Below are 14,927 nucleotides of genomic sequence, written 5' to 3' on the forward strand. Positions count from 1 at the left end.
ATTGTGGTCAGAGTCAAAAGCATCATAGAAGTTATGAATTATGTTAGCCAAGGTCATAGCCTTCTAAACCTTTGACAGTGGCTAAAAGCTGTAGCATTTTTTTCCCTGTGTTCAACTAATTGCTTCATTTTCTCTGTTTTTAAAATCATTGGGAAAGACTAAATACTCAGGAAAAAAAATGGAGGTATAAGAAACATTATTAGAGGTGTTTTGTCCACAAGATGCTCTTGGAGCAGCTCTGTTAACCGTCAATTTTCCTCATCTTTACTTTTAGAAATACCTTCTATTGTGAAATCCGTGTAGAAGTCATTTGCCCTGGATAGGGAATGCAGTCTCTTGCATATTTAAAGTTCCAGTGTTGTGTCAGACATCTGTAGAGTTCCCTGACAGCACCAGGCAAGTCAGTTGTCTTTTTAAGGATGTGGGTAGACATCTGTTGCAGTCATTGAGTTGAACTTTTAACTCCAGCAAGCAGGAACAAGATTTTAGGCCTGAATGAAGTATTTACTGAAAATACCGGAAGTTGTGACACTTTAGTTTGATTTTAATCAAGACCACACTTGTGTGCTAGTGCCTGAAGGAAGGGTAGATTTAATTTGCTGAAAGTCAACTGGGGACTGGAAATAGAAAACAGTTCCTAAATTTTTAGGACGATCAGGAAGGCATCTTGCAAAGAAGGTTATTCAAAAATGAAATCTAGTAAGTTTGTAGGATAATTGGATGAAGTGATGGCTGAGATAGGAGAAATGCAGGTGGTACTGTCTAATTCCATGTTCTTAATTTTAAAAAGGAGTGGCACATTTAAATCATAATTTTGTTTAATTTTATGTTACTTCCCACAAACTGTTTTGTTCATATTTTAAGATCCTGAAGTTGATACTGAATTTGGATCTGTGCATTTGACATAAGAGGCTGTCCTCAGAATTAATGTGTCTTTGGAGTTTGCAGTGATAGAAGTTGTTTTGTGACCTGAAAATTAAGTGCCCTGCTATTAAACAAAAATGGTGATCTGCTGTTATCCATAATTTTATTTTATTCAATTTATTGAGTGTTTGGTATTTAATATTTAAGAGATTAACAGCGAGGAGAGTTCTTTGTTTGAAACTGGCATACTTATTTTACGGTGTGATTATAGACTTGTTATTAATGAGTCGGATTTTTGCTCCAACTGTTTTCTCACCCTCACGTCTTGTTCTGCAAGAGACAGTATTTTTTGTGATCCAGTATCAATAGCAAAATTGCTTAATAACTGACATATACTAATAGACATCTTTGCAAGTCACTTCAAGGATTATTTTAATACTGACGGATTTATTGAATGACAAACCATCATAACTAAATCTGCCTGCATGCCAGCTCCCCTAAGGCTTCATATGACTAGTTTGAATGGAATCCTAGCAAATACTGAGGTGCTGTAGCATTTGAAGAATTTGACATGCATCTTCCTCCCTACTCTGTCCCATCTCACTGAAATAATTTTCACAAAGGTAATTCTCTGCAGTAGAAATAGTAGGTTTAACCTATGAAATGAATGCATCAGAGAGAAAGGTAAATATGTCATGGTCTGGAGACAGTGCAAGCTTTTGAATATGTTCAGTTTGACATTGGTAGTTATACGTGCATGCACACATATATAAAGGTGTATTTTTAGTTCCTCACTCACACAGACCTTCCTCACAGCAAAGATAAGGGATCTATTTTATTATAGCTGTGTTCAAAACACTGGTTTAAAATTAATATTTTGGTTCTGTTTGTTGAACAGCTCAGAAACAGATGGGCATTTTGACTTTTGAGGGGAAATGCCAAAGGTTTTGGGGCTACGAAGTACACTCACATAAATCTTCAGATAATTAAGCTTAGTACAGTCTAATTAGAAGAGGTAATACCATCTTTCATATGTAATCTTTAGACTCCTTGGTTCCTAAATGTAGCTAGAGACTCATATGTCCATGTGCTTTGTCTTTTCTTCCCAAACCTTAATTACCCTAGCCATTGTTAGAGATGGTTCTGCTGCCAGCATTTTTAATTAAATTATCTTTTTCTGAAATACTTCCAAATAAGTCAGGAAGTTGTGAAATGGAGATGCCGCTATACATTTTACAGCTATCCTTAGTTTGAGCTAATTTATGAAGCTATGGTATACAACAATGGACTTATTTTCCAGAAAAAGACTCTGATCTAAGAACAAATCTTAAATAGAACTAATGTTGTTAGAACATAGATCTGACAACATGGTGTCAGTCCAGTAAATAAAGAACAGTATTAGTATTTTTAAAGGAGGAAAGATAAGACTACATCTTTTGATCACTATATAAACCCATGATGCACTCAAGTCTTGGATGTGTTTGCAGTTCTGATTCTCTCACTAAAAGTCAAGAGTGCAACCAGCATGGAGAGCAGCAGGACAGATGAACTAACAGTTATCCAGCAGCTTCTGTATGGGGAACAAATGCATATTCTGGAGTTCTCTTAGTCTTCAGTAAGGTCAATATAAAAGCAGAGCAAGGAATGATGCAATTTCATAATGTGACTCAGAGATAAGCTTAGGGCCAGTCTATTCCGAGTACTGTTGTCATCAGAGCATTTTTTCTCTTTCCCTGTCTCTGTGGGGCTTGCAGAGCATGAGGGATGCAAGAATGAACTTCCATCCTCGTGTGCATGTGATAGCATAAGCAATTGAGTGGAAGCCAGTTCTTGTATCAGTATGTAAATAAAAATGCAGAGTGACAGCAGGTTTTTCTTGTGTGTTTTCTTTATTGTTCAGAATTAATTTAGATGGCAATATTTTTTTTTTCTCTTTTGCTTGCTTCCATTTCTTTCTGATGTGTTAATAAAATTCATGCTGTGTGTGTAAAACAGGTTGTTTTGGTGGTATGGTGAGCACATACTCATGGTTTATTTCCAAAAGAGGTACAATATAAACTGCTGTGATGGTATAGTACCACCACCGTCTGTCAGCCCCAGCTTTCCTCCCTCAAAGGAACAAATCCTCATTAAATTGTCATGGTCTTTCTCTGTATATCCTTTCTTTTTGCTCTTGGTCCATGACAAAGTTTTTTGTGTGTAAATAAAAGCGTCCTTCATCTGCCCACTCCCTGTGATCAGCAAACTCTCTGAAGAGAACTATAGTCCTGTGTCTCTGATATCAGAACAATTATTTATGGAGATTCGGTGCCTGTCGTGCCAAGCACGGAACAACAGTGTCACTGAGGAATTGGATAGGGCTGTGTTACTGGTTTCTATGTGACAGTCCCTGGCAAGTCTCCACTTGACCAGTCATGATAACAGAGAGGAGTAGAACACAGAATCAAGACCCCTTTAAAAAAAATTTTTAAAATTTTCAGTTTGTATAGTGCACTTAATAATTTGACATTTGATGCCATCATAGGATTGTGGTTTCTAGTATCAAGCCATTTTTAACCTATCCTGGTACCATAATGAAGCTTCAGAGTTTTTCTTTAGTGCTTTTCCTCCCATCCCCAATGCACAGATGTTTAGGTTTTGTTCTGGTTTGGTTTTAGGAAATGGTTTTTAATGGAACACAGCAGCTTGTGTGCAGGCAACAGGTTGTGACTCTGAGAAGATTCTCTGTAATAGTTTTTGTAATGAGTTTTTAACAGAAAGGCACTGCATACTCTTCCATTCTTTTCAAGTATACTGAGTTCTTAATCAAATGAATTTTGGAGTAGAAAAGTCCTTCCATCTTTTCACATGTATAAATTTCTTCTTTCCACAGCCAGACCTCTTTGCATTGTTTTGATTATAGCTGTCAATCTTGTAGCCTCTTCATTCCACATTGCATATTAGCACCTTTCTCTTCTAACAAACTATTACTTTTCCAGCTGTTCATTTCTTTGCAAATCGTATATCATCTTTTTCTTCCAAAGTGTTTCTTCTTACTCTGTTCATATCACTGTGCTACATTTTGCTATGGGAGCTTACATAGAATTGTAGAATGGTTTGGGTTGGAGGGACATTGAAGATTATCTAGTTGGAAGCCCCATGCTGTGGACGGCAATCTGTTATGAGCACCACCACTGGCTCTACAGTTTTATGCCTTTCCTTGCAGCTATCAGGTGGTCATACATCTGTCTCCACCAAGTAGTCCAACTTTAACTACAACTGGCAGTACTTCCGGCTTAACACTTGTTTAGCTTATCAGCCTGACAGGCTATTTACAGATAGTTTTCCACTAATTGCATTTCGAGTTGCTTAATCTGAGAGTCTTAATTGTTAGTCCAAAGCAAACATTCCTACCCTCCCATCAGATTCCTTCCCAACAATGTTAGTCTTTCATTCTGCATTTTCATGTTGGCCATTTTGACAAGTGTCCTTTTTTCATGTTGTTATTTCAGTTTATTGCTTCATACTTTCTACAGCTGGATGTAATAAAGTAATTGTTTTCACTATTCACAGAAACTGTTCAGTTGCAGGTGTGGCTTATGATGCTCTTTTAGTCTAAAATAAACACTCTATCCTTGTCTGAAGTAATTGTTTATTTTCCCTGTCAGCCTATAGTAGTCTCTCATTGTACTTCTTGCCCTTTTTTTTTTTTTTTTTACTGACACCAAGTTTGTATTTGCTGAAGACACCTTAACAGTTAACACCAAGGAAAAAGTGACAATATTACACTTATTGAAAGGCCATGAATGAGTAAGGAGAGGTACTAGGAACACTATCAGGATACCACATCATACTTCTTTTCTGTACAGCAGTAATTGCCTTTCATGTCCTGCCTCCTCACCCATCACTCTTGCTGTTCAGAAGTTGTTTTCCTGTGAAGTTTGGTAGCAGTGATTGGATTAAAACTCTTAATCTAGATTTATTTCCTTCATAGTAAACTACCTGTTTAGTTTGCTGGAAACAAGACTTTCAACTTGGAAATAAACACTTTGACGCACTTAAGTAAACTTCACTCTGTGGTTTTACTGTTTGCAAATCATGTAACTGTCTCTAGGATTGATCCTTAATTTCTAGGTGATTTTTAGTGTGGTTATTAATAAACATCTCGTCTTAAGTAATAAACGTTCTGAATAGCTTTAGTGTGTTACTGCTGTGTTCTTTGGTGTCCATTTTCAGGCAGCTGCAGTCTGATAGTAGTTATGCACAGGGTTCTCTCAACTTCTTTCTCATCAAAGGTATTTGAGTGTACTCCATGGACATCATGCCCTGTTTTCAAAAAAAAACCCAAAAAACAACAACAACAACAACAAAAAAAGAAAAAACAAACCAAAAAAAAAAATTGTCTTTGCTCATTTATACTGATGCAGTCTTGAAGAAGGGACAGTGGGGATTTTGTGGTGAGAGAACAACTTTTAATAGAGCTGATCACTTCATGGTTTTTTGCTTGTTATAGGATCTTCTTAACATTTGGCAGCTCTATATGGTAATTTTTGAAGATTTGGTTGGCCTGCCATGATGTGAATGGAAGTAGTGCATGTGAATGCTCATCCCCTGCACTCTAGACAGCACCTCTGGAGCATGGTGTCTTTCACTGCTCCTTGAGACCCTTTATCAGTCTGTACATGTAGGAAATCCTTTTGGTGACAGTGGTTTTCTTTTGGAGCTGTGAAGTTGATGTGGTGAGTCAGTGCTCACAATTCCTACAGGAGAAGATGTGAAGGATGGAGTGCTGGAGGAGTCTCATCCCTTTGGCTGGTGTGCAGCTGCTGGCCATTGTCACTGTCCCCTTTGGGTTCAGTGTGGACCCTTCAGTGTGGGTTATATTTTCAGTACACAGTTTTAAGCCTGACAAAGGTGGGATTTGAGCCAGGGAACTGCTGTAAATTCAAACCCAGAAACTTCAGCTGTATATGCCTTGGTCACAGTAACAGATTTTACTCCAAGTTGTATTTCAGCTCAGCAAAATTCTGTAAGGACTTCTCAAACTGATGTGTCTGCCTTTCCCCCACTGCCTCCCATCTCCTCTGCTGTTTTTATTAGTTTGTAGATTTTTTTTTCATGCTGACCTTTCTAGAACCACTGTTCAGTTCTTTCTATAGTCTTAAATTTATTGAAGCTGAAAGTTTATTTTAGGTGCTGCTGGCTTTGTTTAGGTTTTTGTATTCTGAATTAAAACAATATATTGAAATGCTACCCATCCTTTTGTCGTTGCATGTTACATGATTGTCACTGCTTTCATAATCTGTTAGGTTTTCTGTCCATGAGATGAAACTATTTCTACAGTTCATTATTCTACCTTTCATTTTGCTTTCCTCTCTGTACTGCTGCTTGTTTTTTCTGAAGTTTTATTTCACCTGCATGCATTTCTGTTCTGTGCTCTCTGCTGTTCCATGATCACTTCAAAAGGTACATCTGAAGAAATGTGTCTAAATGATAACTGGAATGTAATTTAGATTGTAACCCTCTTCTAGTGCTCATAAATTAGTCAAAGAAAGTAAATATTTTAGAATGCAGTTTTCCTGCATCAGGCAAAAGTCTTTACTCTTGACATCTTCCCTAGCTTTGGGGAGAAACTCCATTGATCATGTTTTGCAATACATCTTGCAAGTATTTTTTAGCATTTTCTGTCATGATTTATGAGACCATGAAGAAATAATGTCCTGACTATCACTTGTCATTTTCTTTTTTATGAAAGAAAACAATGGAAAAGACTTGACTGTACAATGAGTAGTCTCCTGTTGGTTTTCATGCAGGAAGGAGCACAAATTTATGTGATGAAGAAAAAACATTGTAAAATTAAGGTATTCTGTTAGCGTGTGGCAAATTACTTGAATTTGTCGTATAAGTTTATTTCTCAAAGACCAAGTTTATTATAACTCAAAGTATGTCAATGATATTTCTTAAAATTGGCTGTTTATGCATTTGTACCCATTTTCTTATCGCAACATACTCATTTGCCGTTATGGTACACTTTTGTCAGGTTAAGTTTTTCAGCCCTGTTTCTGTTAAAATGTTCTGTTATTCTTCAAAAAATATGCTACCCATTCCCCACATATGAAGTTAACTTCTTAAGCAGTAGTTTCTGTGTGGATATATTATCTCTTCAGTCATTGTTGATTAGAGTAATCATCAAGAGTTATATTCAGTATGTGCTACAATAATGGATCTTTGTGGTTTCTGTGGAGTCCAGCATTTGGGCTATAATAGGGAAGATACAATTGCTCCAGCTTCTGTTTTTAAGGCTTTTTTTTTAATACAACCTGTGATGGAAATCCTGCAGAATCTCACTTTGGATGAAGTCGGTGCACGCTCAGGACTTAGCGACTGTGTGGCATTGTGGGTGTTCTCCCCACACCACTCATCCCTGCTGTGGGCTGCTCCAGGACTCGGTGAGTGCTGCTCACCTGGAGACTGGCCAGGCAGTGACTTCCAGGCCGCTGATTCCTCAGGACCCAAGTGCAGCTCATGTCAGGAGTGAGTTGTGAGGCTCATCGAAACAGATGAATGGGTTACACTTGGCAGGACATGCAGCAAATGCCTTCTCAGAAATCCAGGCTGTGTGAGAAAGGAGGTGAGTTACTGAAAGGTGGCATAATTTGGATAATGGAGATTTAGCCTTCAGGCTTGTGCATTTTAAGATCCATGTGACTGGCTGAAGTACAAAAAGGAAGTATTTTTGTGTAAAATATGTAGTCAGATGGAAAAAGAATATGAAGCTGGAAGCATAGGTCACTTTCCTGCTGCTGCATCAAGATGTCACATGGAATAAAAGGATTTTAACATCCAGCTCTAAAAGCTCCTTTAAAAGAAACCAAGACTGTAATTTTTCTGGTGAAAAAATTTTATTGAATGTGTGTGCTTATTTTTTAAGCATTCAGAAATCTGATTTAAGCTTTATAAGACCTTTTGTACAACTATTGAAAATGGAAGCCTGTTAGGAAATGAAGCAGAGGTAAATTTTGAGTCTTCTTCGAAGCATAGGAGTGGGAAGAACTGCATTATATTGATCTGTGTTTCTACAGCGCTTAAGAGGTGTACATCTTGTGGCTGATATTTTGTGTCAAAAGTATAATTGCATTAGAGATGAAAGGATCTGTTGATGTACTTGTAAAAATTGACAAGTTAATGAAAAATAACCCTTTTTGGTACTAAGACAAATGGTTTCACAATTGTGAAAAAAGCTTTTTTCCTAAGGCTAATTAGCCTGTCTTTATTTAAAGCAGACTTTTCTTTCTTGGCACAGTTTTGGGACTGTGCACAAATGTTCTTGCCTGAAGAAGATTGTCACTTGAATGCTGTTAAAACTGTCAGAGGAGGCTAAGGAGCAGAGGTAGATCTCTGGCCAGTTTTTATTGTCCTTAAAGATCCCCAGGGCAGCCATTGGGTGTCTGTCTGGGTCTTGTGTAGCAGACATTGTCCGTGGGAAAGCTGCTGGGTTTGCAGTGATGGACATTGTTCCTCCAGTGCCCTTTCCTCCCTGGAAAGCACAGCAGCCTTCCTGATTCATTCTCTCCTTCCTCTTGACCTCTTGCATCCTGTTCATCTGTTTTGCTTGCAAACAGCCCCAGGATGACATAAGCTTTTGAACCTCACTGGAAGGATGAGAAGGGGATTTTTTCCATGTTACACATCCTCTGTGTCAGCTCAAGTGAGATGATGTGCAGGTTGCTGCTGAATTTATCAAAGACTATGCAACTTTTCAGTACCTGAATTTGATTTGTCTGCCTTTATATTTAGTTTATGAAATTTCTTTTTCATTGATGTGTCTAGACTCTTTCAAATGAATACATGTTCTGACTTTGTGTATCTACTTAGTTATTTCCTTCTTTTATTGTCTGTATCCCCTGTATCATGTGTATTATTACTGGTATCTTGACATAAAAGCATGTAGAATATTTCCCATCTAAAAGAAAGGATCACTCCATTATAGAAGTGTGAAATCAGTCCTCATGGATGCAGGGGCTTTATCTGGATGCAGGAGTGAAACAAAGTAGTAAGAAAAAGCAGCCTGCATTGAGAATTCTTCAGAGTGATATGAGTTTGTCTTTTCCAGAATACATGTTCTTTCTGCTATTTTTTATTTCTTCAGCTTGCTATTAGAGCATTTGCATACATTATATTTGCATACATTACTAGGCAATAGTTAGATTAAAAAGAACAGTCTGTGCTCATAAATTCATTACAGTAGCAGCTGGAAGGTATAAAAGCAGGGATCCTCTTATTGTAGATTCTGTACATAGGATAGTCCTGATGCTGCAGTTATTTTGGTGTGGGAACTTCAAAGCACAGGTAGTTTTGCTGAAAACTTGGAGGGGATTTTTACATTCTGCAATACCTTCATGAACTGGGTTTAGGGATAAAAAAACGGTCCTTGTAATTCATTAGCATTTGATCCAGTGAAATAATTATGAGTTTCTTTCTTTGAAAAGACAATGAGTGGAGAGCATTGTTTTTCTGTTTTGTTGTTGCTTAATTAACTTTAAAAAAGTCCTAATAAAAGTACATCCTAACAAGTTAAATACATATGTCAGCAACCTGTTTCAGTTGTATAATTTTACAAAGTATTTCTAAAATTTCTCTTTCAGGTGGAAAATTACCGCGTGACTATGTTTAAGCTTTTAACTTTCACATCTGTGACCTGTATCTTTGAGTCTGCTCTCATGTGTCTGAGAGGCACGTGAGCAAAACTACGTTAGCAGCTTAATTTTAAATGAAGAGAACTAAAATTAGAGTTGAATTACTTGTCAGCAGTTGTTAGGAAGTGATATACCAGACTCTCTTGGGAAGGAGACAGCCTTGTGCTCTCACAGTTGTCTGAGAAGACAGTAGACATCATTGTTCAGCTCTGATATTAGGAAAGCTGAGAATTAAAAAGTCCCACAAAGCACTTTAAAGTATGACTGCCCCTTAGAGGAAATTTGATGTGTAGTGCAGTTGCAGTGATTGTTATGTGCTTGTGTTAGCCCGTGTTGTTAAAAATGAAGCCCAGTTTTCATGATTCGTTTTAAGTGAAATCCTTGACTTCACATACAAGACTGAGAAATTGTGAACTATGAAAGCATAGAATTTCATTAAAAGTAAGTGTTTTCTGTAGCCCGTGGCAGAATGGTATTTCTGTGCTGCTATAAAGAGAAGAGCCCCTGTGTTGTAGCAGTTTCTTTGCTATCTCTGGAATAAGTTGATATGGGTGCATTTTACTGGTTGGTTTTTTTTTGTTTTGGAAGGGGTGGGCAGTTAAGCATGGGCATTGTTCTTCATTTCAAATAACTTGACTTCTATCAGTATGTGAGTTTCTGAGGGCTTTGCAATTTTTACTGCTAACTTGCCTTGCCTTTCAAGCTGCTTGTATGTTCCTGAATAAGCTAGGAACCCACCCATGCAAACTGAACTTGCAACACAGGGCCTTTCTACTAGCATGGGATCTGACTGGAGTTATTATTCTTTCAACTCACTGATGAAAACTTATATGAATTGCTTCATTTTGAACAGGATTCTGCAAGCAGAAATATAGGATTTTTTAACATCAGTGTTCACTTCTTTGGTGAAGTTGTATTGTTCTTTAGAGGCATTTGCTCACTGCCAAGTATTTCTCTTCATCAGGTACGACTGGTAAAGCATCATCTCCACCACCTGTGGTAGACACGAGACAAATGAGTGAGAAGCTGGAGACTATTTTATATCAGCTCCGTCAGGTGACTCGAGAGAGGGATGAGCTGCGCAAGCAACTTGCACTTTCATCTCCTGGGTCAACCTTCGATGACTGCAGGTAAACAGGAAGGAAATGTAGCATTTTCATTTAGTCTTTAGTAGTGTTTTCAAGTGCCTTGACACCTGCTTGCCTGGAAAGCATTAAGGAGCTTGCAGTGTGTACATGTTGCCTATAACCTACTTGCAGCCTTGTGTGGTGGCTACATCCATGTTTCAGAGCTTCCTGTTTAGTGCCTATCCCACTTTGTCCAGCAATTTTTCTGTGGGACTGAAGGGAGAAGGTTTCATCTCTATATTGAGAAAAGAAAGCAAAGAATTTGCTTAGGCTTCATGGGCTTTGTTGTAGGAAGAGAAAGGAGGACAGTGGATTAAGTATTTGGTGTTTTGAAAACAAGAGAGAAGAAAGGGAAATAGCTCGGAATACTTGGCTGGAGAACAGAAATGAGGAAAGGAAAAAAATCTCAGCTATTCCTATGCTTCTGCAAAGAGAGAGGTTTGGATTTCTGCTGCATGGAGTAAGTGTTTTTTATAAGATCAGCTTTCTGGTATACATACATTGGGGAACTTGTAGCAGAAATATGTTGAGAATAAAGAATTCTCCTCCAATGAACATGCTTTTTAAGTCATTTAACAGCCAGCAGACTTCTCAAGCTCATTCTAGTTTGGGGACTGACATTTTATGAGGAAGACAGTAGTCCAAGTATAAGTTAATTATAAATAAGGGTTTTATTGGGTAGGCAATAGAATTAGTTCATTTTGAAGGGTTGAAGATCTGCTGATGTTTAAATGTGTCTGGATACACTGAGCACTTTTTGCCTCTACATGTATAGAACCTTGGAAAATTGTGTGTCACTGAATCTGAAATAAGAGCAAAGAACAGATTTTCTGGGAGGTGTTGCCATCATGTGTACCTTTTCTGAACTTTAATGTTATTGTTGTTTGTTACTTAATCAGCTGTGTCTGTATGAGGTCAGGTGGTTAATGAAATTTTTTGTCTGTATGAGAAGGTTAAGATTTGAACCAGTGAACTGGCATTGAGAGAATCTGGAGGTTTTATAAATTCAGTAGCTTCTCATCTTAATGCCCCCTTCTTCCCTCCTTGAGTTCTCAGGGCTCCTTTAAGAGCATCAGGTTCTCTCTAACCATTTCAAAGCATTGTGGGGATGGGAAAGGAAAAGATTGTCAAAGTTCAACATCTTCTGCTCAGCTTCCAGTTAGTTAAATAGAAGGATTTTTCCTTTGAAGTTATTAGAGCTTAGGCATAGAGGATTTCATAGTTTGCAATAATCTTCTGCATAATCCTGGATGCTATTAATAAAGTTCTGATGAGCTGTCCTTTAGCCTGCCCTAGTTTTTTCTTTCTCAAATCAATCCTTTGCTTTCAGTGTAGGATTTGTATGTTGTATAAAACATGAATGTTGACAGCTTCCAGAACAACCCATCAAAGTAAACCTTGTGTTTGGGCAGTCCCTGGACAGTAGGTATTAGATGGAGAATGCTGGCTTCCAAACAATCAAATATTTGAAGAGTGTGAAATGAATGAAGATTATTATTGACATTCTTTTCCTTCAGTGTAAAAGCAGCTACTGCTCCCATCTGCATATGGGTTTTTTGAAATCTTACTGGTATTTGTTTTACTTCTTGAATTCTTTTCTCCTGTAAAACTAATCTTCATCCCTCTAGGAGTCAAAGCCCCAGACTTGGTAAACTGTTAATACTAAAGTGTGAAAGCTGAGAGATGATGATGTGGGTGGTGACTTTCACTACCCTGGCTTTATTTTCCTGGCTGTGTGTGCTGCTGTAACTATGGCTGTACCAAACACAGGTGGTGCAGAGGCAGACCTTGGCACGTCACCTTGGATGCTTCACAATACCTCACAGCACATTTGCAGTCTGGACTGTGCTGGATGAGGAGGTTGCAAAACAGAGAGCTGTTTTCCAAAGCAAATGTTGACTAAGTCTAAAGCAGTGGCAGAGGAGGCACAGCAGTGGATTGTGATGTGCTGAATCAGATCAGCATGTGCCATCCTGCTGGACAGGAGTAGGATTGCTCATGCTGTGCCTGTGGATTGACAGTGACTGTATGTGTGCTGCAGATTAGGTGAAGATTTGACCAAGTAATTTAGCATGCTCAAGTTGCACTTTATAGGCTTAAACCTGCTTTTATTACTCTTGTAATAGTAACAGTAGAAGAGAGCCACAACACAAATAAACTCCCTGAAAATTGTCTTTCATAAGAGACTGTTTTGTGTGTAATCTATAATTGTTGCAATTACAATAGAAGGTGTTAGGTAGGATTGCCCACAAAATTGGACCTGTGGTTGGAATTAGCTTTTATGTGAGCATCAGGTATATGTAAATGTCAGTCTTGTTGTGACCTTATTTTATGGCCAAGGTAATTCCACTATAGCATGAAGGATTTTTGAAGTTCTTGTACAAATATCAGTAAAAACAGTTGGGCCTTTGACACTAGCATTTTAAATTTTGTTAATGTTTGAACAAGTGCTTCCGAAATTATACTTTACAAAGCAATATGTCTCCTTTATTGAAATTGTAACTTTTAGTATTTTCTGGGGCATTTTGTCATAAAATTCTGGTGTTCTTGCTTAAACAACAGTCAGCCACTACATGCAGTGGAATGGACTGTTGTCTTGTAACAGTTTTGATTTTTGACTTTTGACCAATATTCCTTCTTCGTTTATTTCTGTTTTCCTTGCTGAAACATAAAGACTTGGAACAGCAGTGTGGAACATATGGCCGCAGATATCCATGTGGTTTTTATTTCATGTATATGAGGTAGAATGCAGAATGTTGTTGGTGGCACTGCTGGTCCTTCCTCCCTGTGTAGGTTGGCTAACTTGTGTAGTTACCTACATGGTCTCCATATGTTTATAGGTGGTTAGTTGGGTTTTTTAATCTTGGTTTGGGTGTTGGTTGATTGATTTTAGTTGTGGGTTTTTGGTTGGTTGGTTGGGTTTTTTTAAAATAACGTCAGTGTTACTTCCGCAACATATGAAACACACGATGGATTTTATACTTCTAGAAAAGGTTTCACCATAGCTTTCAGACTGGCCTAATAGTTTCATACGAACATCTGTTAATAGGGTCTCAGTAAGCTTAATGTCACAGCTGAGAGTTTAACTGTACTCCAATTAATCCTGTCATTTAAGACTGTGGTGGACAGATGGTATCTACTTTCAGTAATTTTGCCTGAGGTCTAATTTAAATCAATAACTTGGGTTTTAGTGATTGATGTCAAGTGTGTAAACATTTCAAATCAAGTTTAACTTGTGCTAACTACATTTTTGCTTTAAAAGAATAACCCTTCACTAGTTGCAGTGATATCTGTAATGCTGTGTGAGTAACATACTGCTTTTGATACCCCTCAAGAATGAATTTAAAAATACCATAAAAGACACCCCTGTAGACAAGACTTCACATTTGACATTTGGTTGCTTTATGTGATTTTGGATTTTGATTGTTGGTAGAGTTTATTAATCGAGGAAGGAGTTTGTTTTGTTTTTCCCCAGAAGCACCTCTCTAGAGAAAGGAGAAAAGGAGGAAGTACATTTGAAGGCCTCACTATTCAGCAACCCATGTACAACTGAGTTGCCAAAAAGTAGCTTATATCATACACACACCCCCAGAAAATCTGTGAACCAGATGTGACTGGCATTTCTTTTTTTAAGTTTTGGTATTTTATTATTATTATTTTTCTAACAACTGTTACCACTTCAGTAGTGCAAAACTATTTTCAGTTTGATTCATTTGCCAGCTGCATTTCAGTTCCAGAATCCATGTTGCTGTTTTTTGCATGAGGCAAAGAAAATTATGATTGCTTTTCAGGTTGTGCTTATAGAGAAGCCATTTGGAAGAGGTTTGAGGGAAGAAGGGTGATCTGTGCAGCAATGGAGCAAATCTGATATGAGAACAAGCAGAGTTGAATTAGAAAGTAATAGTTTTCTTTTGGAGGCATTAGTTTCCTCTTTTGATGGTTTGCTTGTTTTTTTTCTTCATTGCCTGTGGGGTTATAAGAGACTCAGGAGATGATACAGGGACAGATGTCAGAAGCTTCATTTTGAAACTGGAAAATTCAATGGTGCAAAAAATCCTATGACTGTACAGAGGAGGAACAATTAAATTCAGAGTCTCTTAGAAGCTTAGTACTAAAAAGCAAGAAGATATAATCCTGCTAATTTACTTTCTAGCATGATATACAAATCTAATTAATTCTAATCTACCAAAAAAGGTATAATGTGCAAGTACCGTACATTCTAGACATAATCTATGCTGTCAGTTGCTTGACCATGTATCTT

General features: G+C 37.7%; 1 protein-coding gene across 3 annotated transcripts in view; it reads left to right on the forward strand.

Annotated features, from left to right (window-relative positions):
• The window catches only part of DLG5 (discs large MAGUK scaffold protein 5), a 97,664-nt gene that overhangs the window by 36,908 nt on the left and 45,829 nt on the right, over positions 1-14,927 (forward strand). For all 3 annotated transcript variants that reach the window (XM_039727367.1, XM_039727369.1, XM_039727368.1), the window contains exon 3: positions 10,504-10,669. In XM_039727367.1, the coding sequence (XP_039583301.1) occupies positions 10,504-10,669 (166 nt within the window). The remainder of the gene's footprint in view (positions 1-10,503; positions 10,670-14,927) is intronic.

This window comes from Passer montanus, unplaced genomic scaffold (assembly GCF_014805655.1).
Source record: "Passer montanus isolate IOZ18808 unplaced genomic scaffold, ASM1480565v1 scaffold61, whole genome shotgun sequence".
NCBI lineage: Eukaryota > Metazoa > Chordata > Aves > Passeriformes > Passeridae > Passer > Passer montanus.